Genomic DNA, 20,536 nt, shown 5'->3' on the forward strand with positions numbered 1-20,536 from the left:
TATGCATACATGAATAATCTACAAATGAGAAAAAAATGCATCGTGGTGGATAAAAAAAGCCTAATTTTTCCAATTGGTGCTGCTAAGGAACACCTGATGCATCCAACCTTTTATTGTTTTAACATGTCATGACTGAGGATAGTTTCCAAGAGACAGCATTGACTTGCTATTTTTAACCAACCTGACTTTGTGGCTCTTGTGGACGACAGTAAAACAAATAGATGAGAAAACCACAGAGCCAAAAAAAAAGGAAAAAAAGAAAAACCCACCGCCACGAGGCATTCCTCTACGAAGGGTGTGAGCATGTGCGGCCGAATGGTAACCATGATGTCCCTGAAGTCCAGCGCTGAGATGGAGCCGCTGTGGGCTTGGTCACGCTGGATGAAAGCCTGTCGCGCGTGTTCCAGCTGCATCTCCTGCGGAGGGGAGAGGTGAGGAGGAAGGAGGGGAGGCAAGGTGTTAGTGCGTACACTAAATTGATATTATTGTGCACATATGTGGGTCAGACACCTCTTTGAGTTGCCTTTATAAATTAAAAATCCACATAAACACTTATGCATAATGACACACCATTTGCTTTCATGGGCCCCCACAGTGCCATCTGCCCCCCACCCCCTCCATCACTACTCTCAGTGCCAGTGTTTAGCCAGGCTTTAGCCTCGTCTCCTCTCCCCCAGCACAGTGGCTTGCCTACTGTGAGGCGTCGCTTGGGCTTTTCACACTCTCCCTAAACCCACATTAAACCCACTTGAGGGAGAAACATACAAACACACACACACACACACACTGGGGCAAGACAGCTAAGCGCCCAACTGCTCACTTTGTCTCTCTTCATGCACACACACACAAACGCACAATAGGTCCAGAGGGACAACAGCAGGCTGTGGTGGGGACAGATCCCACAAGGCCTTTGAAAATTAGCAGCCATTATCAGTACCTGCAACCACAAGTCTACAGAGAGAGGCTGTAAACAAACCGCTGACATCAATGCTTCCTCTATCTATCAGCAAAAGACGGGGATTTCAGGCCAATAAAAAAAACCAAAAAAAACAGCAAGATAAAGCTAGCTGGTGAGCGTCTGACTCACCTGCGGTGTATGAAGGCCTTCAGGTCAAAAAACATATGAAGGCAAAAAAAAGAAAAAGACAATGAGCCTGATGTATTTTTGTGCATGAGGTTTCTGACACATTACAAGACCTCACGAAAGTGCATATGTAGGGAATGCAAGGGGTTATTTTGGTGCTCAAAAAGAGGTTTTTAGTCAGAGCCAAAGGAAAAATCCACAGCATCTTAAAATGAGTTCTTAGCTTGTTTTAAGTGGAGTTTTATTTACTCATAGACAAAAGGTATTTTTTTTTATCAAATATATTAAAAATGGTACACAGCTGAACACTTTACTGTGTATGGGTTAATTACCGTCTCATCCCACCAAAACTGGTCAGTTTTCTAATAAAGCTGAACATGTTCACAGTGTCAAGATCCTAACACATGCTTTTTGTGCATATTATGCATAATAACTGCTAAGAAAAAAATAAGACAGCTGATTAACCAATAATAAAAATACATGTTTCAGCTGCAGAGCTACATATATGTAAAGAAACAATCAAATTGAAGTGTCAAATTAATTTTCTTAATATTTACTTGAATATTATAAAATTAAGAAAGATTTTTGAATTACATTTCTTAAAGTATTAGAACTGGCTAACAATATTTGTACAGCAAGAAAGTAAAAATTAAGATTTAAATAAATGAATATCAATTTTTTTTTAAAGTCACGTTGGACAAAACATATGGGGGCTGATTAAATCTTGAACACGCACGTTATTCAGCTGATTGATTCAGATGTTATTGTTGTTAAGAGAACTCTTTAAAAAAGGTATAACCACAACACAAAAACCTATGAGACTATGACTTATTGTTGTGTTGAATTTTTGAGTGATATTTCGCTGACAGCATAACCGATCGAACTCTAAAATCGAGGCGCCCGAGAGAAACGACTGGGGAAGAGTGACATTTACACAAAGCTGAGTGGAGACCGGAGGGGAGTAAGAATAGACATTGCAACAAAAGAGCTACATTTGCAAAAAAAAAAAAAAGAGAAGAAGAGGAGGAAGAAGAAGAAAAAAAGCAGCAAATGTAGCAGGCATGTGTCAGTATCACCTATGAGCACAGCAGGGGCTCTGGAGAGTGCATAAGTGAGTGGAAAGCAAGGAAATGAAGAGAGATTGACGCATGTAAACACTTCCAAAGTAAATAAGGTGAGATATTTTAGTGTCAGCATCCTGAGTGTCGTGACTCACTTCTCTGGTCGGTTGTGAGTAGGTCAAAACACTTTGGTAAGACATAAACTGGGAAGAGAAAAAGATTTGGGGAGGGGGAGGGGAGCTGAATATCTACAATCAAAACAAAACAAAAAAAACCCCAAAAACAAACAAACAGGAGAAGCGCTTCGTTTTGCATGCATGACTGTGTGTCTCTTAACATCGCAGGAAACACTGATCTGTGCGTTTGTGTCCATCTGTACTTGAAAGAAGAAGAAGACAAAAATTAGATCCCATTTCTCTTCAGTCTGAAAAGCCACACGCCAACCACACAGAGCAACAAACAACTGCGGTGCAGGCAATGGAGAAGTTTATAGTCTCGGCCTCCTAAAATCTTAACTTGTAACTGTGCGAGTGTTTCTGGGACGTGGTTTTTATTTGGGAGGGGAGTGAGGGAGGCAGGAGACATAAAGCTAGGGGCTTAAGACACCCAGGGAGAGACTGTCAAGGCATTCCTAGTAGCTTTAATTGCCCTTGGACAAGAATAAAAACATATGACAACCCACCTCTGTTTGTTTTCAATGGCTGGGATTCCTTTTTCAAAAGTTAAACAATAGAAATGAGCAGAGTGGGATTGCTCCTCTCTCATTCCCCAAGCAAGCATCTAAACTGCACCAAAAAATGTAAAGTTATCAAAGTTATCGGAGGAAGAAGCACAACGGTCCATTTAAACGTGTGCCAGTGATGTTAAGGGCTGCCCACTGATTCTTGGTCGAGTCAAACATATAATTGGGGCTTTTAAAAATCTGAGTAATGCCAACAATTCACTTTTTGAGTGCTTAGGAAAGAAGTGGGACATGTGGTGTCCCCTTCACGTAATTCAAGCCCTTTACTTGCCAGAATTTATAATATGAGCTACTATGTGCCACTTCTCTGGACATCGGCAATACCGCTGCCAGGGACAACAGCATGCTGACAGTGCGAGCCGAGCCTTGGCCGGCGTCCATGTGTGAGACGGGAAAAATGCATGTAATTGGTGAGAATCTCTGGCTTCCATCAAGACAGTAATTGGCCAGAGAGAGCCCTTGTGAGAAATATGCGGCGCAAACGTTTTCCCCGATAATCCCATCTTGTGAGCATCTGGCAGTGGCGTGGTTACAATGGCAGAAAAACACAATAAACACATGCATGTATGGCAGGAAGAGGTGGAGGGAATAAAGGATGAGAACATTTTTTTGGGGGGGGGGTGGGAATGGATGTTAGGGAATTAGAGAAATACACAATATGATGTGCGGGTTGGTGTTCCCAACTTTGAGAACTTTTATAGTTGCACAGTGTACTTTGGGATTAAATTTAACTGTCTCTCTATTAATAAGTGTGTTGTAACATAACAGCATAACAGCAAACTGAAAGTATGATGCAATTGCACAGATTTGAATTTTGGGTCAAGAAATCCTGTTATTTATAACCGTAGCTGACAACATACAAATAACGCAGTGAGCAAATATTGCTGGAGGCTTAATACTACAAGTCACAGTTATAATAAAAATGAAAAACATGATTAAAAACCAACATGACGCGGTAATGGGACCTTGAGGTTCAAATATGTACTGTGGAGTTTTACAAGTATCAGCAGACCAGCAGAAAAGCAGTAACACAAACTTCACTTTCTTCTGTCGTTTATTAAGGCATTTATCAAAAGCTATGAAAAATGATCAAACGCAGACAGCATGAGCAGGAAACGTGCATTTCATAGTTGAGCAATGAGTGCGGCTGGCTGCGAGCCTGCTGCTGTGAGGAGCTGGAAACCACTGACTGAGTGACTGGGAGAGAACTGGGCATGCTGTCAATGCAAAGTACAGCATCTACTGGCCGCAACGCCACACAGCTGCACTCCCGCGCGCACACAGGCAAAAACAAGCATACGCAAATACGCAAACACTGAAGTAAACACGAGGCATGCGTGCTGATGCTTACACATACAGTACAGTAGAGACAGTGTGAGATAAGGACAGATTCCGTACGTGGAACCGCAGTTATGCAGAGACACTGCTATGCACTTATAACAATGTCCCAATATCCATCTGCTGCTGCCCGCTGTGTTTAAGCCATCTGGTCCAAGTTAAGTGTAATATAAAAAGCTCATTCAGATACATGGTGAGTGTGGATGCAAACTTGGCACAGCTCAGGCCCTCCCTCTCTCCCACCAGCTCCACCACCTCTCCCCTGCTTAGGCCCGATTTAAGTCTAGACATCATATTGGAAAATGGCTCACACGCCACAAATACACTAGAAATATTCCAACTGTACTACACTATTTATGGAGGCCGAAATGTGTCTCTACCTGCTTCAGAATAGGCGGAATGGAGTAATGCTACGTGCACGTCAGCTAATGGAAAACAAATGCAGAAAATGTCCCAAAAGCATAACCTCAGTGTTTCATTAACGACTAATCTGGACAATGTGGAGGACTGTGCTGGAGAGGGATAGAACCAGCAAAAAAACCCAAAAACCCCTTAAAACATGTGACTGTGTGTTAGTGTGTCCAAGCATTGACAAAAAAATACAGTTACATGATGACAGGAGTATAAGACAAAGTGTACATGTGCATAAATCAGTTGGTGCAGATTTATTGCCTACTCTTTGATGGAAATAACACAGTTAGACAAAAAAGGGAAATCAAAATATAAAGAATGTGATTTTATATCAGCCAAGCAGACAAAGAGAGCAGGAGCTCGGCATGAAACCTACCAGGAGGAACTGGGTGAACTCTCCGTAGCTGAGCTGCTTGTTCCTCTTGGTGCCAAAGTGCAGCCGTATAAACTCAGAGTCCCAGTTGAAGGGGATGTGCTGGTGGATGGTGGTCTGGCCAAAAACCTGCTTCACATCCTCTACAGAGGAGACAATAAATGAGATAAAACATTATTTGTAATATTATTTATTTCCTCCATTAACATAGTATACAGTATATTGTTAATTAACCTTTGCAAGTGCTCAGGCCAAAGTTACTTCTAACTATATTCTGTTGATTAGGTCCATCTGTAACTATAGCAACTCCATGGAGTAGTGGTGAACAAATTCACCCCTTTGTGTATTTCTAGTGCCGGTCCCGAGCCCAAAAATCTGTGCCAAAACAAATATGTGGATCTACCCACTGTGGCGACCTCTTGGGAAATAAGGGAGAAGCTGATAGTGTGTGGGTTCATCTGTGAATATATGTCATTTTCTAACCAGCTCATATTTTACCAGTGGAATCCTAAATGCTGCAAAAGCTATCACATAAATGTAGGAGTTAAAAAATACAAAGTTTCTCACTCATACATAACAGAATATTGGAGGCATTATAACAGACATGGCACTCCAAGAATCCCAAACTGAGAGCTACGGGAGACGTCTGAAACAGCAAAGATGGTAGTAGAAGTTTAACTTGCGAAAACTGCACGTTTGTGCAAAGTTTTCACATCTGACTGCTGAGTGTAAACATGCAGTTATGTCCTGGTGTCCACTGAAAGAAAAGTCAAGTAAATACAGAGAAATTTCAACCTAATGTGCGCTAACTATTGCATGTTCCAGATGACAATAAAGTAGTTCTTCTACTTCTTCAAAATAACTGCCCATACAAGTTTCAGTATGGCTGCCAAAAGGCGAGACTCGCTCTAGAATAACTTTGATAACATGGAAGCACTTAAGCACAAGTGCCTTCGACTTTTAAAGAAACTTGGTAAATGAACCTTGCTCTGCTGCCCTATTGACTTCTTGTAAAACAGAGACTATTTAAACAAAATGCAGCAACCAGCGAGGCAAAGCAAAAGCAAACCAGCTTTTCCTCGAACCTTTAACAATTACAGATCGCACCGCACTTTTAAGGCTAATGGCCGTGCGTCGTATGAGGCCTCCATTAAATAAAAATCCATCCACGGTTTCTTCCTGTTCAGGTTTTTAGTTTGCTCTAATTAAGACCTCAAATCTGAATGCTGCAAAGTCGTGTGAGTCAAGCCTTAACAAATAGCATGTGTTTCCTGACTTCTGGTTAACATTAGTAATTATTTGATTTCCCCCCCTCCAAAATAAATAAATAAATAAAATAAAAAATGTGCAATTGTTGCTGACAAAATGTCAACGTCAATCTCGCGAACACAATTCTGCTCTGATTGAGACTTAAGTTCCCCTAAATCAGTGGTGAATGACACATGGCAGAACTTGTTCGAGCTGTGTAGGCTCTGTATTGAGAAGGAAAGGCTTTTCTTCTCACTTATGTTCCTCTGCCTGAACCCTCTAAGCCTCTGCAGCCAGTGGAGTGGAGAGACACTGAACATGAGTCCTAAATTACAGCCTTACTAAAGAAACAAAAACAAACCAATAGAGCGACCTGTTTCTTATTACCAAACAGGCTGCGCTGAAGGAGTGGAGAAAGGAAAAAGGAGGAAAGAAACTATTTTTTTTCCTTTTTTCTTTCTTTTTTTTTTTTTTTTTTTACAGAAAGGGAGGGAAATAGAGAGTGAGTGAGTGAGAGAGAGGGAGAGAAAAGAAAGGTAATATTTACTTCAGCCCAGCATTACCTTCTGAAGGAAGACAGCTTGTGTGTGTGTGTGTGTATGTGTGTGTTTCTTTACACTTTAATGAGGCAATAAATATACAGCCTTTAATTCTTTAAAGGACAGGCCGCTCCCGAGTGTGACGTTTATATTATCAGCTTTTATAGACCTGTCAACACTCAGACCTCTTTAAGTCTTTTTTTCCCTCCCCACCTTTCTTCTTCTTCTTCTTCTTCTGTTTTTTTGTCTTTCTGGCGGAGCTACAACTGCATTTATACGCTATGTTACGTTGCAGTTTTTATGAAGTCGACTTTCCAGCAAATTATGCATTTATATTTTTTACGTGCTACAAATTCTGAGCAATGCGCCGCCCTTGTACTTAACACAAAACTGCTCGGGTTATTATCGAATAATAAAAAAAAAAAATAAAAATGGCCTGACAGAAAAATGAAATGAAATTTTGAAAAAAAAAAAACAGAAATCGGACTACAGACATTTATTACACGGGGAAAACAAACAGGGCTTTAATGCGGCACGAGCTGCACTTATGAATGCTTTTAATAGGTAATAAAAGAAAGGAGTTCTTATTTCTGTGCCTGGCTTGGTGAGGCTGTTTAATCAAATGAGTGGCATGAATAGTGAAAAAGAGAGCAGGAGTAAAAAAAAAAAAAAAGAAAAAATCTGCAATGTGTCACAATAAAGCAACTTTGACAAGCCTATAATCTCAGCCACCAGTTATTTGCTTTTCTTGGTGAACACGGTCGCCCGATGCAAGTGGCAGACGCTGCAGCCAGTGTTTATGCGTTGCACGATGTGTGTTATGTTTTTCGTACAATTTTCCACTCGTACGCAAGTCTCATAACTCGCAAGTTTTGGGATATTCATTAACCTTTGGGAGACGCAGAAAAACAGCAGACCTTTTAATTGCCACCAAGACAACGTCACTCTAATTGATCCTTTTAAATATGAAAATTTACATATGTGCATATATAATCACCCGCAATGATCTTGCACCCTGTCGACAGCAACAATTAAAATGAAATTCACTTACTCTTCTCCTGTTTGTGAGCGGGATGTGTGCACTGCATTTCAAATCAAGCCTAATGTGCCAACACCTCGCACACCTACAGAAGGCTGGCATTAGACTTGTTTAAATCAATTAGGCAAATGTGAAATGAGCAACGAGTACAAATGTCTTCCCTTTTCACCTACGAGCTTCCAGGCATCACAGTAATGGTGCCAATCATGCATACACACACACACGCACACACACGCCACCCACCCCCTCCTCCATCTTCATCTGCATCCCGTAGTTGCCGCCAAATCTCTCCAATGCCGACCCTAACCTCATCTCTGCAGATAAGCTACCAGACCACGTACAGTATTTTTGTTTGTGGATGCAGCTCTAACAGAACAGACAAGTTGAGGTCAGACTCCCCCCCCCCCTCCCCTTCCCTCCATCCAACCCTCCACTCCCCGCACCTCCACATAAACAAAAGAGGACTGCACGAAAACTTCTCCAGGGGCACATTTAAGAGGAGCGTGCTGCCTGAATAAGTCTTTGGTAAATGTCAGAGAACGAGGTGCAGTGTTCAGACCTGAACTTTGTCTCACTTTACATAATAACATTATTGCTACGATTCAATAAACCGTCACTTCTATTAAGACGGTGTCCTGATTAGTTTTGTGAGCTGGTATCATAAACAACATGATACGCACGCACAACCTGAGGAAGCTGCAACATTAGAAAGAGTAGAAAAGGTTTTCCCAGTGTTTTTTTTTTTTTGTCTCTCCAGATTTTGTTTTACTTGAACTAAGAACACATGTGTCGAGCAAATGACTTACCTGATAATATACAACAAAGACAACGATGCTTTTCTCATGTTTGAAACAATGATAAACAAAGACGAAGAAATAGGTCTGCGATACGTATGATAAGAATATCAACAGGAACAGTTTAAAATGAGCACAAAATACGCGTCTGTACCAGAAGTGATCATAACTTTCTGAGCTTTTTACTTTGAGCACTGAATCAGTATACACTTTTAAAGTTTATCACAATATCTACTACATGCATCAGAATCAGGATCAGAATTATGTTTAATAAAAATAAAATATGTTTAATAAAAAAACTGTGGTACAGAAATTGATTGTCTGGCATTTACATCAGATTTGCACAGTAGATGCATCTGTGCAAACTTAACTACAGCTGAAGGTTAACTTGTAAATCAGACGCAGACTTACTTACCAAAAGTGGTAATCCCATTGCCCGTTTTATCAAACAGCAGGAAGGCAACCATGAAAAGTGAGTCTGGGGCACACAGCACCGATTCAAATGCTACAAACTCCTGAAAGGAGATCAAGCTAGGAGAGAGAAGGACAGAGGGAAAGAGGATAAGTAGGTCTGTAACAGACGGTTAAATGCTGTCATTTGAGCTGATTCATTACTGTGGTACGTTGTGTTTCAGGTTCCCTGTATAAATACTTCATCGGCTACGCATGTGATCATTGAGTCTTTGATATTCAATTAGCCATGTAATACATAATAAAGACTTAAGCGTAAATTACACTAATGAAATGAAATATTAAATAAAATAATTAAAAAAAACAAGTGATTTTAACACAGCATTAAACTGTAGACACCGTCATAATTACTGCCACACAGTGGCAAACCAGCACACTTGGACAACCTATCAATCTGCGCAACACGTAATTCAAGCAGCCTTTTATCCTTTTAGTCTGTTATTCCATATGTAATGTCATAAAATCATCGAGTGTGACAGTAAGAAAATAAAACATTTTTAAAAGCTCAGTGTGTGTTCCCGGTCTGCGCTGGCAGCTAACACTGAGAGGGCCAACTTTACACCACACAAAAAAGGCTTAAAATAGGAAGTTTCACATGCAGAGTGTGCCATTTTAAACAAGCAGACAGGTGTGGAGGGGCTTGGGAGCCAGTTAAGGATATAATTCAATTCAACATAAATTTATTATAAGATGAGGCCATTATGTGAAAGCCAACAGGAGCTATGGCGAAAAACGAGAAAATGAAGGGTGAACTTTGTTTGCCACAACACTATAAGACGAGCTGAAAGTCTAGTTTTCCTATTACAGCACTTCATCTCTTGGTCACTGTTTTCCTAGAAGCCTCAATAGAGGTACACACGTCCACATGTACCATCAGCAAGCAAAAAAATAAACATAAAAACACTGCCTATGTGTGAGCCCACTGAGAGCCCCCTCAGGAAAGTCCCACTGTGGAGAACTGGACCACGCAGTCTAGCCTTTATATAGGCCCTGGTTCACAGTTGCCCTAAGTCCATTATGAATTTCACAAATGGATCTGATAATTACAGGAAGGGTCAGCGTTAATGAGCAGTCCCCGAGCATCCATCTATTAAACCCATTTCAATTTCCGAGGGGGAGTGTGGCAAGGAAGGAGGGGGGGCAGTGATTGCATTTTCCTTGTTGTTGTAATTAATTATGTTACTGATGAAATTTAGAGGTGTTTGTTTGGCCTCAGAGTTTAGGTTTCAGGCTTGTGTGCTTTTATATATACACAAAGTATAGGTATAGGTTTATAACCAGAAAAAGACTGCAGTATAGAAGACTGGAGGAGGAGGCATCGACAGAAAGTAGTGCTTTAGGAACTTATTCTTAAACATGAATCCCAGAGATCTTTCATAAAGCAGCGCTTAGATAAAAGCTTTATAGTCTTTTGAATGCAGTCTTCAAAACTACTTTTTCTCCCTTCCAACATTCGTGAAAAACCCAACGAGGCAAAGCGGCAGCGACAAAAGACACAGATTAATACCTGCTTTCAATAAAAACCCAGAAATACATTTCGAAAGATAGCATCGATACATTTCGAGAAAGGCATTGTGTGTGTGCTGGAAAGGGAGCCGCTCAAGAACAAAGGGAAGTGTGGAGAGGGGATAAAAGTGAGCGTACGGTTTCTCCGCAGTGGCAACTGAAATCAGCTGTCATTGTTTCAAAGGCAAGGTTAATTGTTTTATTAACTAAGCAGGTAGTTCTTAAGAGCAGGTCCCCGCTGATGGTAAGTAGGTGGAAGGGGGCACAAAAGCTCACTGCAGAGTCCATGGATCTACTGTTAAAAACAAGGCTAATACCCTCGCTGCTCACACTGCTGGAATACTCGCGAACTCTCCAACACCTCGCCGATCCTGTGCGACACGTGCACAGCACACTCGCAGGTTAATAAAAGGAGTTTAAGCAAGCACAGCCCGCAGCCCTCAAAGACTCACAGAGAACTGCTGTTTTAAGATGGAAACAAGGGAAAATGTCAGCTATGTGTTTTTGGAGTTTTTTTCACACGCATCAATTTGCATGCACGCTGGTCGTCCCGTCTGTGTTTTCCCAGACATGGATAATCAGGATATTAGTGTAACCGAGAGGGCCGTTGATCAAGAAAGGGATTGGACCAAGAGGGTGGGAGGGGGTGGGGAGGGGTCCAGACAAGATCCAGGGGGCATCTCCGTAAAGCGCACTGAAAACATTCCACATGCTCATAAGCATTTACACACAACTCTGCAGCCGGGGAAGAAGCTTATGATGGTTGATTAGCAAGCGCCATGACGGCTGCAAAATGATTACCATGAGGGGAAAAAAAAGGGGGGGAGGGTTGCATCGTTTTTTGCTATGCAGACTCAAACCCTGACGAGACCGCTCAATAATCAAATCAACCAACAGCATCTACCAACCATCAACTGCTATGGCATGTGTCCAGAGCTGCCCCATCCATGTTTGCAGGCTGGAATGAACCTCGGAAGACGGGGCTAATGTGATACTCCTCATTTGCTTACTTTACTCCACGGGATTTGTTAAATCCTTTAAACAGCAATATTTATGGGATGTATTACATGACAAAGGCTCGCATGTGTTTCTATGGATGACAGCTGAATGACACTTTTGTCATGATGCCAATTCAATGCAGTTTAAACTGTCTCCGATATGCCTGTCTGACATTACAACTATATTCCATATATATATTTTTATCTCATCTTCATCACCCAGCTTTTACTTCTGTCTCCTCTCAGCAGGCATTTAAATACACAAAAAATATACAAAAAAAACCCAGGCTTGGAAATACTGTTTACAAGTAACATAAATGCATGGTGTTGCTGTGGCCCGGCTGATAGAAAGACAGCTCTCCTTCGTTGATAGTAGTGGGGGAGAGGGGCCTAGAGGGGCTTCAATAATCCCCTGTCCCTGGCATCTTGGCACTGTTACTGACAGCCTTCCACCCACCTAGAGAACACTTGCACACAGACACACCCCAAAAACCCCACATACACACACGCAGGTGAGCGGTATGTGTTCGGCTTCTAGGAGTGGACACCCACCAGTCCAAGTCCAGAATGCTCGCAGCCTCTGGCAGACTGCTATTTTCCCAGCACGCTCCCTTAACAAAGTTTTTTCTTTTTTTTCCAAACCTCCAAGAGTCTATGGGTGGAAGTGTTTTTTTCACACTTGAACAGATGCTTCTATCAAAATATCAGGGGGAAGAAGGAATGGATAGAAAGGTAGGGAGTCGGAAAGAGGCGAATGAAATAGAGGGAGCTCGGAGTGCATTGTAGTATGTGAGTGCAAAGAGAGAGTGATGATCAGATAGGAGGAATGTGCGAAAAGTCAAACAAGAAAAAGAGAGGACATAAATAAGTTGACTGAAAGAAGAAAATCTTTAAACCGTCTTCTAGGCCTGTGTGTCAGGTCCCTGGAAATTGAGGCATCTCCACCCTCCAAAGCCCTGTTTCTGTTTCGCTCTCTCTTGATCTATCTATCTATCTGTCTCTCTGTCTCACTGGGACGGCGAGAATAAGAGGGAGAAAAGTGATTTCCACATAACAGATTGTTAGGACTGTCACTATATCCCCTGATTTACACAGTCACAGAGGGGGAGACAGACAAATGTATTTTCACTGTTTACATTGCTCCCCCCCCCCGATTCCACAAACATTGAGCCACTCAGATACACACTCACACACACGTTGGCGTCTAAGTAAAATTTCTCTCGCACAACACAAAAGTAAGCAAGCGTGCCACCTCCCATCCGACCCCCTGCTAAATCTATTATCCCCACACTCATCTTGCTGAAATGGAGTCCTACCTGGCAAAAACAGCAGCAGGCGCACTAGCTGCAAATACGCTGCACCTCATATACCGACCGAAACGTATTGTTCACGAGCGTATTTGCATGAGATCGGGCATGCTGGATGAAAATCCAGCCACTAAAGTGGTTTGTTTTGTCTTGCTCCTTGTTCTTTTCTGGAGCTTTGCACGGCTGAGTGCTTAAAAAGAAAAAAGAAAAAACAAAAAAACGACGCAATTCTGTTTTCATGCTACAAGCGACGGCCCCGAGGCTGCATCTCTACTTATTGTGTTTCTTCTGTGTTTGTGAGGTCTGCAGAATAATCATCTGGTCTCTTTTGCCTCATCAACTCGTTTGTCTGTTAAAGTTCAGGAAGAAAATAACACATCACAATGCATAGGCCTGTACAGCGACTATACGAAAAGAAAGTGAATCGCATCTAAACTAAGTCTAAACAATATTTGGAAGGAAAAACAAAAATTTTTTCTTTTAAAAATGACTCTTTTTCCTGTTTTGCCCCCATATCATTTCCATTCTCTTCCACAAAACCAAAATGAGGTTTAGATACAAAGCCTGGGCCATGGGTTCCTAATAGATTTACCCTGATGCCACGGCCACCATTTATCCTGCTCCAAAGCCGCACAATGCAACTGAGTGCTCCTGAATAGCATGGGCAATTACAGTGCATGTGTGATTTTTTTTCTCTCTCTGTGTATGTGTGTGTGTGCGTGTGTGTGTGTGTGTGTGAGAGAGAGCATGCACGTTGCTCTCTCTTTTTCCAATTCCAAAAACCCCCACTACTCACATCTCACTGTCCTCTGTAAGTGCAGACACACACACACACACACCTTAAAGCAGATGTAATAACATGAAACTACACAGCCATGTGCACTTTGCTCTTTGTAGAAGCCCAGGTGGTTACCATGGCAATGTGGGCCTTTTTTTTTTAAAATCTTTTTTGACTTACCCTAACATTTTATTACCCATCATTATGTATCATTAAATACATACATATTAATGTAAAAAACAGGGGTGATGGGGATGGGAGGGGGGAGGCGTAAGTGTGAAATTAGGGGTGTATCTACAAAAAAGCCAACACCTGAAAGGGGCCTTGGTGGTTTTGATGTCTCATTGCTATATAATTCATGTATGAACGTCCCCCTGTGCATTTCTTACACCAAAGGATTAAGTCATAGGTTTGTTTATAAAATGCAAAGTAACACTAGGAGGCTAGTCACACAAGATCAAAGGGATACATAATCCGTGTACTAATAGCTTTAATAAGAGTCTATCATGAGCTTACCTCCTAGCAGGTGGCTTAATATTAATAAGGCTGAATACATTTGTGGTTCAAATAGGAAGTTCAGCCCGAAATCAAATGCACATATTTTCCTGCAGCCTGAAGGGCAATTCATCTATCTAGTCTGTTTAGTTGTGGGATTAAATATAATGGACCTAAATGGCACTTGCAAAATACAGTGGCTTGCAAAAGTATTCGGCCCCCTTGAACTTTTCCACATTTTGTCACATTACAGCCACAAACATGAATCAATTTTATTGGAATTCCACGTGAAAGACCAAAACAAAGTGGTGTACACGTGAGAAGTGGAACGAAAATCATACATGATTCCAAATATTTTTTACAAATAAATAACTGAAAAGTGGGGTGTGCGTAATTATTCAGCCCCCTGAGTCAATACTTTGTAGAACCACCTTTTGCTGCATTTACAGCTGCCAGTCTTTTAGGGTATGTCTCTACCAGCTTTGCACATCTACAGACTGAAATCCTTGCCCATTCTTCTTTGCAAAACAGCTCCACAACTGCCCTGTGACGGCCTCAGAGGTTGTCTAAGAGAATATTGGGAGCAACAACACCATGAAGTCCAAAGAACACACCAGACAGGTCAGGGATAAAGTTATTGAGAAATTTAAAGCAGGCTTAGGCTACAAAAAGATTTCCCAAGCCTTGAACATCCCACGGAGCACTGTTCAAGCGATCATTCAGAAATGGAAGGAGTATGGCACAACTGTAAACCTACCAAGACAAGGCCGTCCACCTAAACTCACAGGCCGAACAAGGAGAGCGCTTATCAGAAATGCAGCCAAGAGGCCCATGGTGACTCTGGACGAGCTGCAGAGATCTACAGCTCAGGTGGGGGAATCTGTCCATAGGACAACTATTAGTCGTGCACTGCACAAAGTTGGCCTTTATGGAAGAGCGGCAAGAAGAAAGCCATTGTTAACAGAAAACCATAAGAAGTCCCGTTTGCAGTTTGCCACAAGCCATGTGGGGGACACAGCAAACATGTGGAAGAAGGTGCTCTGGTCAGATGAGACCAAAATGGAACTTTTTGGCCAAAATGCAAAACGCTATGTGTGGCGGAAAAGTAACACTGCACATCACTCTGAACACACCATCCCCACTGTCAAATATGGTGGTGGCAGCATCATGCTCTGGGGGTGCTTCTCTTCAGCAGGGACAGGGAAGCTGGTCAGAGTTGATGGGAAGATGGATGGAGCCAAATACAGGGCAATCTTGGAAGAAAACGTCTTGGAGTCTGCAAAAGACTTGAGACTGGGGCGGAGGTTCACCTTCCAGCAGGACAACGACCCTAAACATGAAGCCAGGGCAACAATGGAATGGTTTAAATCAAAACATATCCATGTGTTAGAATGGCCCAGTCAAAGTCCAGATCTAAATCCAATCCAGAATCTGTGGCAAGATCTGAAAACTGCTGTTCACAAACGCTGTCCATCTAATCTGACTGAGCTGGAGCTGTTTTGCAAAGAAGAATGGGCAAGGATTTCAGTCTGTAGATGTGCAAAGCTGGTAGAGACATACCCTAAAAGACTGGCAGCTGTAATTGCAGCAAAAGGTGGTTCTACAAAGTATTGACTCAGGGGGCTGAATAATTACGCACACCCCACTTTGCAGTTATTTATTTGTAAAAAATGTTTGGAATCATGTATGATTTTCGTTCCACTTCTCACGTGTACACCACTTTGTGTTGGTCTTTCACGTGGAATTCCAATAAAATTGATTCATGTTTGTGGCTGTAATGTGACAAAATGTGGAAAAGTTCAAGGGGGCCGAATACTTTTGCAAGCCACTGTAAACGTATAAATCAAATAAAATCATTAAAAACACTCAGCAGCTATGTCTCTTTTCCCGAAATAATAACCAGGTTGATCAAAAAAATGCAAAACTTTGCTGTGAGCAAGAACTACTTTCTTTCTCCAGTCTTGATCCACCAACCAAAAGAAGCGTGCATCTAACCGATGTCTGATTTAGGCTTCTGTGTTGAATCTACGCAACACCTACAACACAGCCTACGCAAGTGGTCAACGCAGTTGCCAACACACTATTTGGCGAGGAGTTTCTCACTTTGGTTTCATCCATTCTCTTCCAGCCAGTTCAAAACATGGCAGTAAAAGGAGCTGGAAATGCACAGGAGGAATCAATGGTACCAAACAGGCCTATCAGAGTCGCTGAGGCCTGCATTAGCATGACGTGTAGCTACATTTCTAAGGTTGTGCATGTAGGGCTTTAGAAAAGTTTGTGGTCATGACGTACATATGGCATAAACTTAACACAGAGGTATTAATCCACTGTTATTCTGCAGAGTGATATTGATGACATGTTGTAGTTAAGCAGAATAAAAGTAGTTCTTTCACGAAGAAAGTGATATTTAGTTCCATTACATTCAAGAGAAAACAGACTTCCTATCGCTGCTATCATCAAAACTAGCTACACCGAAAAGAGTCTAGAATAAGGGTGTCAAACATAAGGTCCAGAAGCCAGAATCAGCCTGGCAAAAACTCCAATCTGGCCCACTAGATAGCTTTGGCAAATAAGGAGGGCATACATTTTAGACTTTTATTTGTATTTTAATAGGCTTTGCTGCTTCTCCTATTAATAAAAACCTCCCCCTATCCAATTAAATGACAGAAAGGTTTGTGTTTTCGGACAATCTAGTCTTTTTCTACAATGGGTCTACAGTAAAAAAAAAAATCAATATGACATTTTCAATGAATTAACATAAAATATGAAAACTAAGAAATACTGTTGAAATTACATCTTTTTCTTATATTAAAACATCTCAGCCAAATGTGTAGTTAAACTTCTGGTGACTTCTAAGATCAAAGTAGGGTGTATGTGGCCCATCATGTAATCTCTGGTTTAGAGCCCTTAGGCAAGATAAAAATATCCATATTTCTGAAATATTTTTGCACTCATGATGATGAGCCTTATGAGATACTCATTTTCTGGACTTATATTTTCATTTCCCTTACATCGATCAGGTCAAGTTTGACACACCGCTACACTTTCAATATAAGTTAAGTACCCTCCAAGAATTGTCTACAAAACCCTACACATGTGAAATTTTCATTGCCTAAAAGATAAATGGTACACTGACCCATCTTTCTTCTGGTCCACCACTCCAGCCAGCAGATTTGTGGCCTCATTGGTCAGCAGAATGTCCATGTGAGCATGGAGGAAACGGCTCACGAAGTCCTGCGCCGACATGAAGTATTCCTCATTCTTCTTGACGCTGGCATACTGTAAAACGGAACATTTTTTATAAAAAGATAAAAATGCAAGGACACAAGACTGAGCTTTAGAAATTCATAAAAAATAAAAAAGAAACCTAAATTAAAAGATGGGAGAAAACCTTCTTTGATACTAGGCAAACTCAAAAAAGAGAGAACAAAACATATAAGTCAAATCCCACCTTTTCAAAAATGGCTTTCAACTCAGTGGGGTCGGCCCTCCTAGGCAGAACTGCCTGCAAAATGATGAGAGAATGTTTTGTGAATAGCCATACCAAACCTATATCATCATCTGAGCCGGTCCTGGTGAGTCACATTGTAGAACAATGTTTTTTGTTGGGTTTTTTTTGGGGGGGGGGCTACTGGCTTGTAAACAAAGCTTTGTCTGTCTGCAACCACCTCTTACACACTGGAATGCTTTTAATCACATATCTGTGATTACATATTGTACAGTCAAGGTTTCCTTAGTAGCTTTTTATGTATTTTTATTGTTTCAGACAATATTTCAAGGATGTCAAACTCATTTTACATGGTGGGCCACTTTGATCTTAAGTGGGCTGGATCAGTGAAACTCCCCTTTCACTCAGTGTAAAGAAGTTTAACTACACATTTAGCTGTGAAGTCTTATATAAGAAAAATACTTCATTTCAACAGTATTTCTTTGCTGTAAGAAATGAAAGAAATGTGTCAGCGTGACTTAAATTGTAAAAACTGAATTTGTAAAATTACAGAAAAATGAAAAGTGATATAAAAAATATCAGACTGTTTTTTTAGTGTAGACCGATTGTAGAATAAAAATAAAAATAAATAAATCTACAGTAGATCATAAAAACAGGCAATATTCTGTCATTTAATTCTATATCTATTACTTATGTACGGTGGTGTAGTATGAATATCCATAGGTAAGGTTTTCATAAGTAAGAGAAGTAGCAAAACTTAACAAAATACAAATAAAAATCCAAAATCTGTGCCTTTCTTCTTCTGATTTGCCAAAACTGTCTAGTGGGCCAGATTGGAGTCTTTGCCGGTGTTGTGCCAAAAAGTGATTGTCTGCCAAAAACTGATTTCCGGTATTTGTCAAAAACTGATTACTTGTATTTAAACTGCTATAAATAACTTGTTGGTCTATAATATGTGAAACATATGTCAAATGTATCCCTCATGAATGATATCAAGTCATCTTGAGCAACAAACAACATTCCTGTAACAAGGTAGAAGCCGCAATCAGTTTTTGGCAGTGACTTTTATGTATCCTTTATTTATGCAGTTAAAAAAAATTCTTGTTGACTTTAAAAATGTCTCTTTTAAGAGTAATCTGGCCAATAGGACAGCTGAAATTGCAACAAATGCAAAAATAGTTCTGTAAATATATTTTAAGTGGACAAAAGGGAGCTGATTGATTATAATGTAAGTACAATAACATAGTTACAAAGATACTTGAGAAACAGTTAAAATTTTAATTTTATATATAACCCCTTTGTAATACCTGTTCACCAAAGTCTATTTAGCAACGTACGTAACGATATTACACATAAAAAACACACGGAAACATTGGCAGGCAATCACTTTTTGGCACAACACCTGGCTGATCCTGGCCTCTGGACCTTATGTTTGACACCCCTGTCTAAAGGGAATAAATTATATATGTTGTCTATAGGTTTCTACATGTAGTTAAAGCCTGTGGAAAAAGTTTGTGAAACCTTTAGAAGAAACGTCAGTACCTCCCGTCTCGGATAAGAGCTACACACAGCTGTAGGTGATGATGATGGTGTCAAAAAAACATGTTAGAAGTTTCCTCAGCTCTGCGAGAACTTCTGCACCCGGTGGGGCGTTCAGAACAGAAACGCCACAACTTGTAGCATGATGCTATCCAAGGTTACCGGTGACTACAACCGACTTTTTACTAAGTAAGGTGGAGAAGAGGCCTGGGAGGAACAAGGTGGAGTTAGAAAAAGAAAAGGAAAAAAAGAGGAGTGGAGGAAGCGATAGCATCATTGCTGCATTTTACATCACTGTGGAAACACCACTTCATTCAGCTTATAATAAAAAATGCTGCTAGCCAAATATTCACCAACTAGCTAACCGGGACCGGTAAAGTCTCAATGTCATTACCGTGTGGTCAGTGTTAAACTCTAGCACATCCTATTAGCTGGCTAACCGGCAGTTAGCGAGCCCTCCTCCGGGCAAACGTCATGACAGGCGGAGGGCTTCGGGCCGCACACCCCCTGCACCGGGCACACATCACCGACAAGGCGACAGCTCCTGCCAGCAACACGGGGAGGTGACGTGGGGAAAACTAAGCAGCTGCTTACCTTTGTTGCCATGCTAAAGCGAGCTCACTGTCAGATAGTCCTGTTCACTTCCTCCTGCGTGACGGCGTTCCCATGGAGATTACGCGCCGGTGCAGTGCCAAAGGAAGGTGAAAGAGGATCAGCCGCGCACGTGGTGCGGGCCGTGAAAGGTCGGGTTTGTTTTTTTTTCCAAATTGTATTTATTTTATTTTTTTATTTTATGCATTTAAAGAGAGAAAGTTCTCTTGTTGGTACTCTGTCTTGCATTAATGTATTACACACTCCCAAGATGCATAGGATGCATAAGGCATAGGATGGAGCACAAGGCCCTGATAATATGTGCATGTACTTTGGATACCTAAGGAGTCTAAATATTTGTTTTGCCACTTTGCAAAGAAGACAGTCACTATAAAATCAGTTTAGGCTCTGTCCCAGACACTATGGTGTCACACGCTAAGCTCATTTTAAAGTTACAACTCAAAATAATCATCCATTCCTTTATAATCCTTATCCAATAAAACTTAACACACTTATTTTGACATTTTGGCTCATATACAAACATGCATACGTACACTCACTATCAGAATTTGTTTGCCACCAGCATAGCTGTATGTAAAGAAATAGTCACATCATCATAGGTATATTGTGATGATTTCTTCGCATTTTGCTGTATTATTTGATTCGCTGGTCATAGACTCAGCCCCCAAACTAACTGAAGACAACTAACAAAACACATTGGAAAACTTGGGAAACTGCTCTAACGATGTGATATATACTATAAAACATTTTTCC

At 41.0% G+C, this 20,536-nt stretch overlaps 1 protein-coding gene across 3 annotated transcripts in view; it reads right to left on the reverse strand.

Moving 5' to 3' along the window:
- The window catches only part of LOC135933132 (electrogenic aspartate/glutamate antiporter SLC25A13, mitochondrial), a 53,219-nt gene extending 33,379 nt beyond the window's left edge, over window positions 1–19,840 (reverse strand). The window contains exons 1-6 of one of the 3 annotated variants that reach the window (XM_065471064.1): window positions 19,766–19,840; window positions 17,636–17,689; window positions 17,321–17,463; window positions 9,045–9,160; window positions 5,013–5,152; window positions 270–416 (exon numbers count right to left, since the gene is read on the reverse strand). In XM_065471064.1, the coding sequence (XP_065327136.1) occupies window positions 270–416; window positions 5,013–5,152; window positions 9,045–9,160; window positions 17,321–17,463; window positions 17,636–17,689; window positions 19,766–19,777 (612 nt within the window). In that variant the 5' untranslated portion in view covers window positions 19,778–19,840. Of the gene's footprint in view, window positions 1–269; window positions 417–5,012; window positions 5,153–9,044; window positions 9,161–17,320; window positions 17,464–17,635; window positions 17,690–19,565; window positions 19,725–19,765 lie in introns of those variants that run through there. The other 2 variants (XM_065471065.1, XM_065471066.1) reach the window with 2 other exon arrangements.
- Between the last annotated feature and the right edge of the window lie 696 nt (window positions 19,841–20,536).

This window comes from Pelmatolapia mariae, linkage group LG22, assembly GCF_036321145.2.
Source record: "Pelmatolapia mariae isolate MD_Pm_ZW linkage group LG22, Pm_UMD_F_2, whole genome shotgun sequence".
Classification (NCBI taxonomy): domain Eukaryota; kingdom Metazoa; phylum Chordata; class Actinopteri; order Cichliformes; family Cichlidae; genus Pelmatolapia; species Pelmatolapia mariae.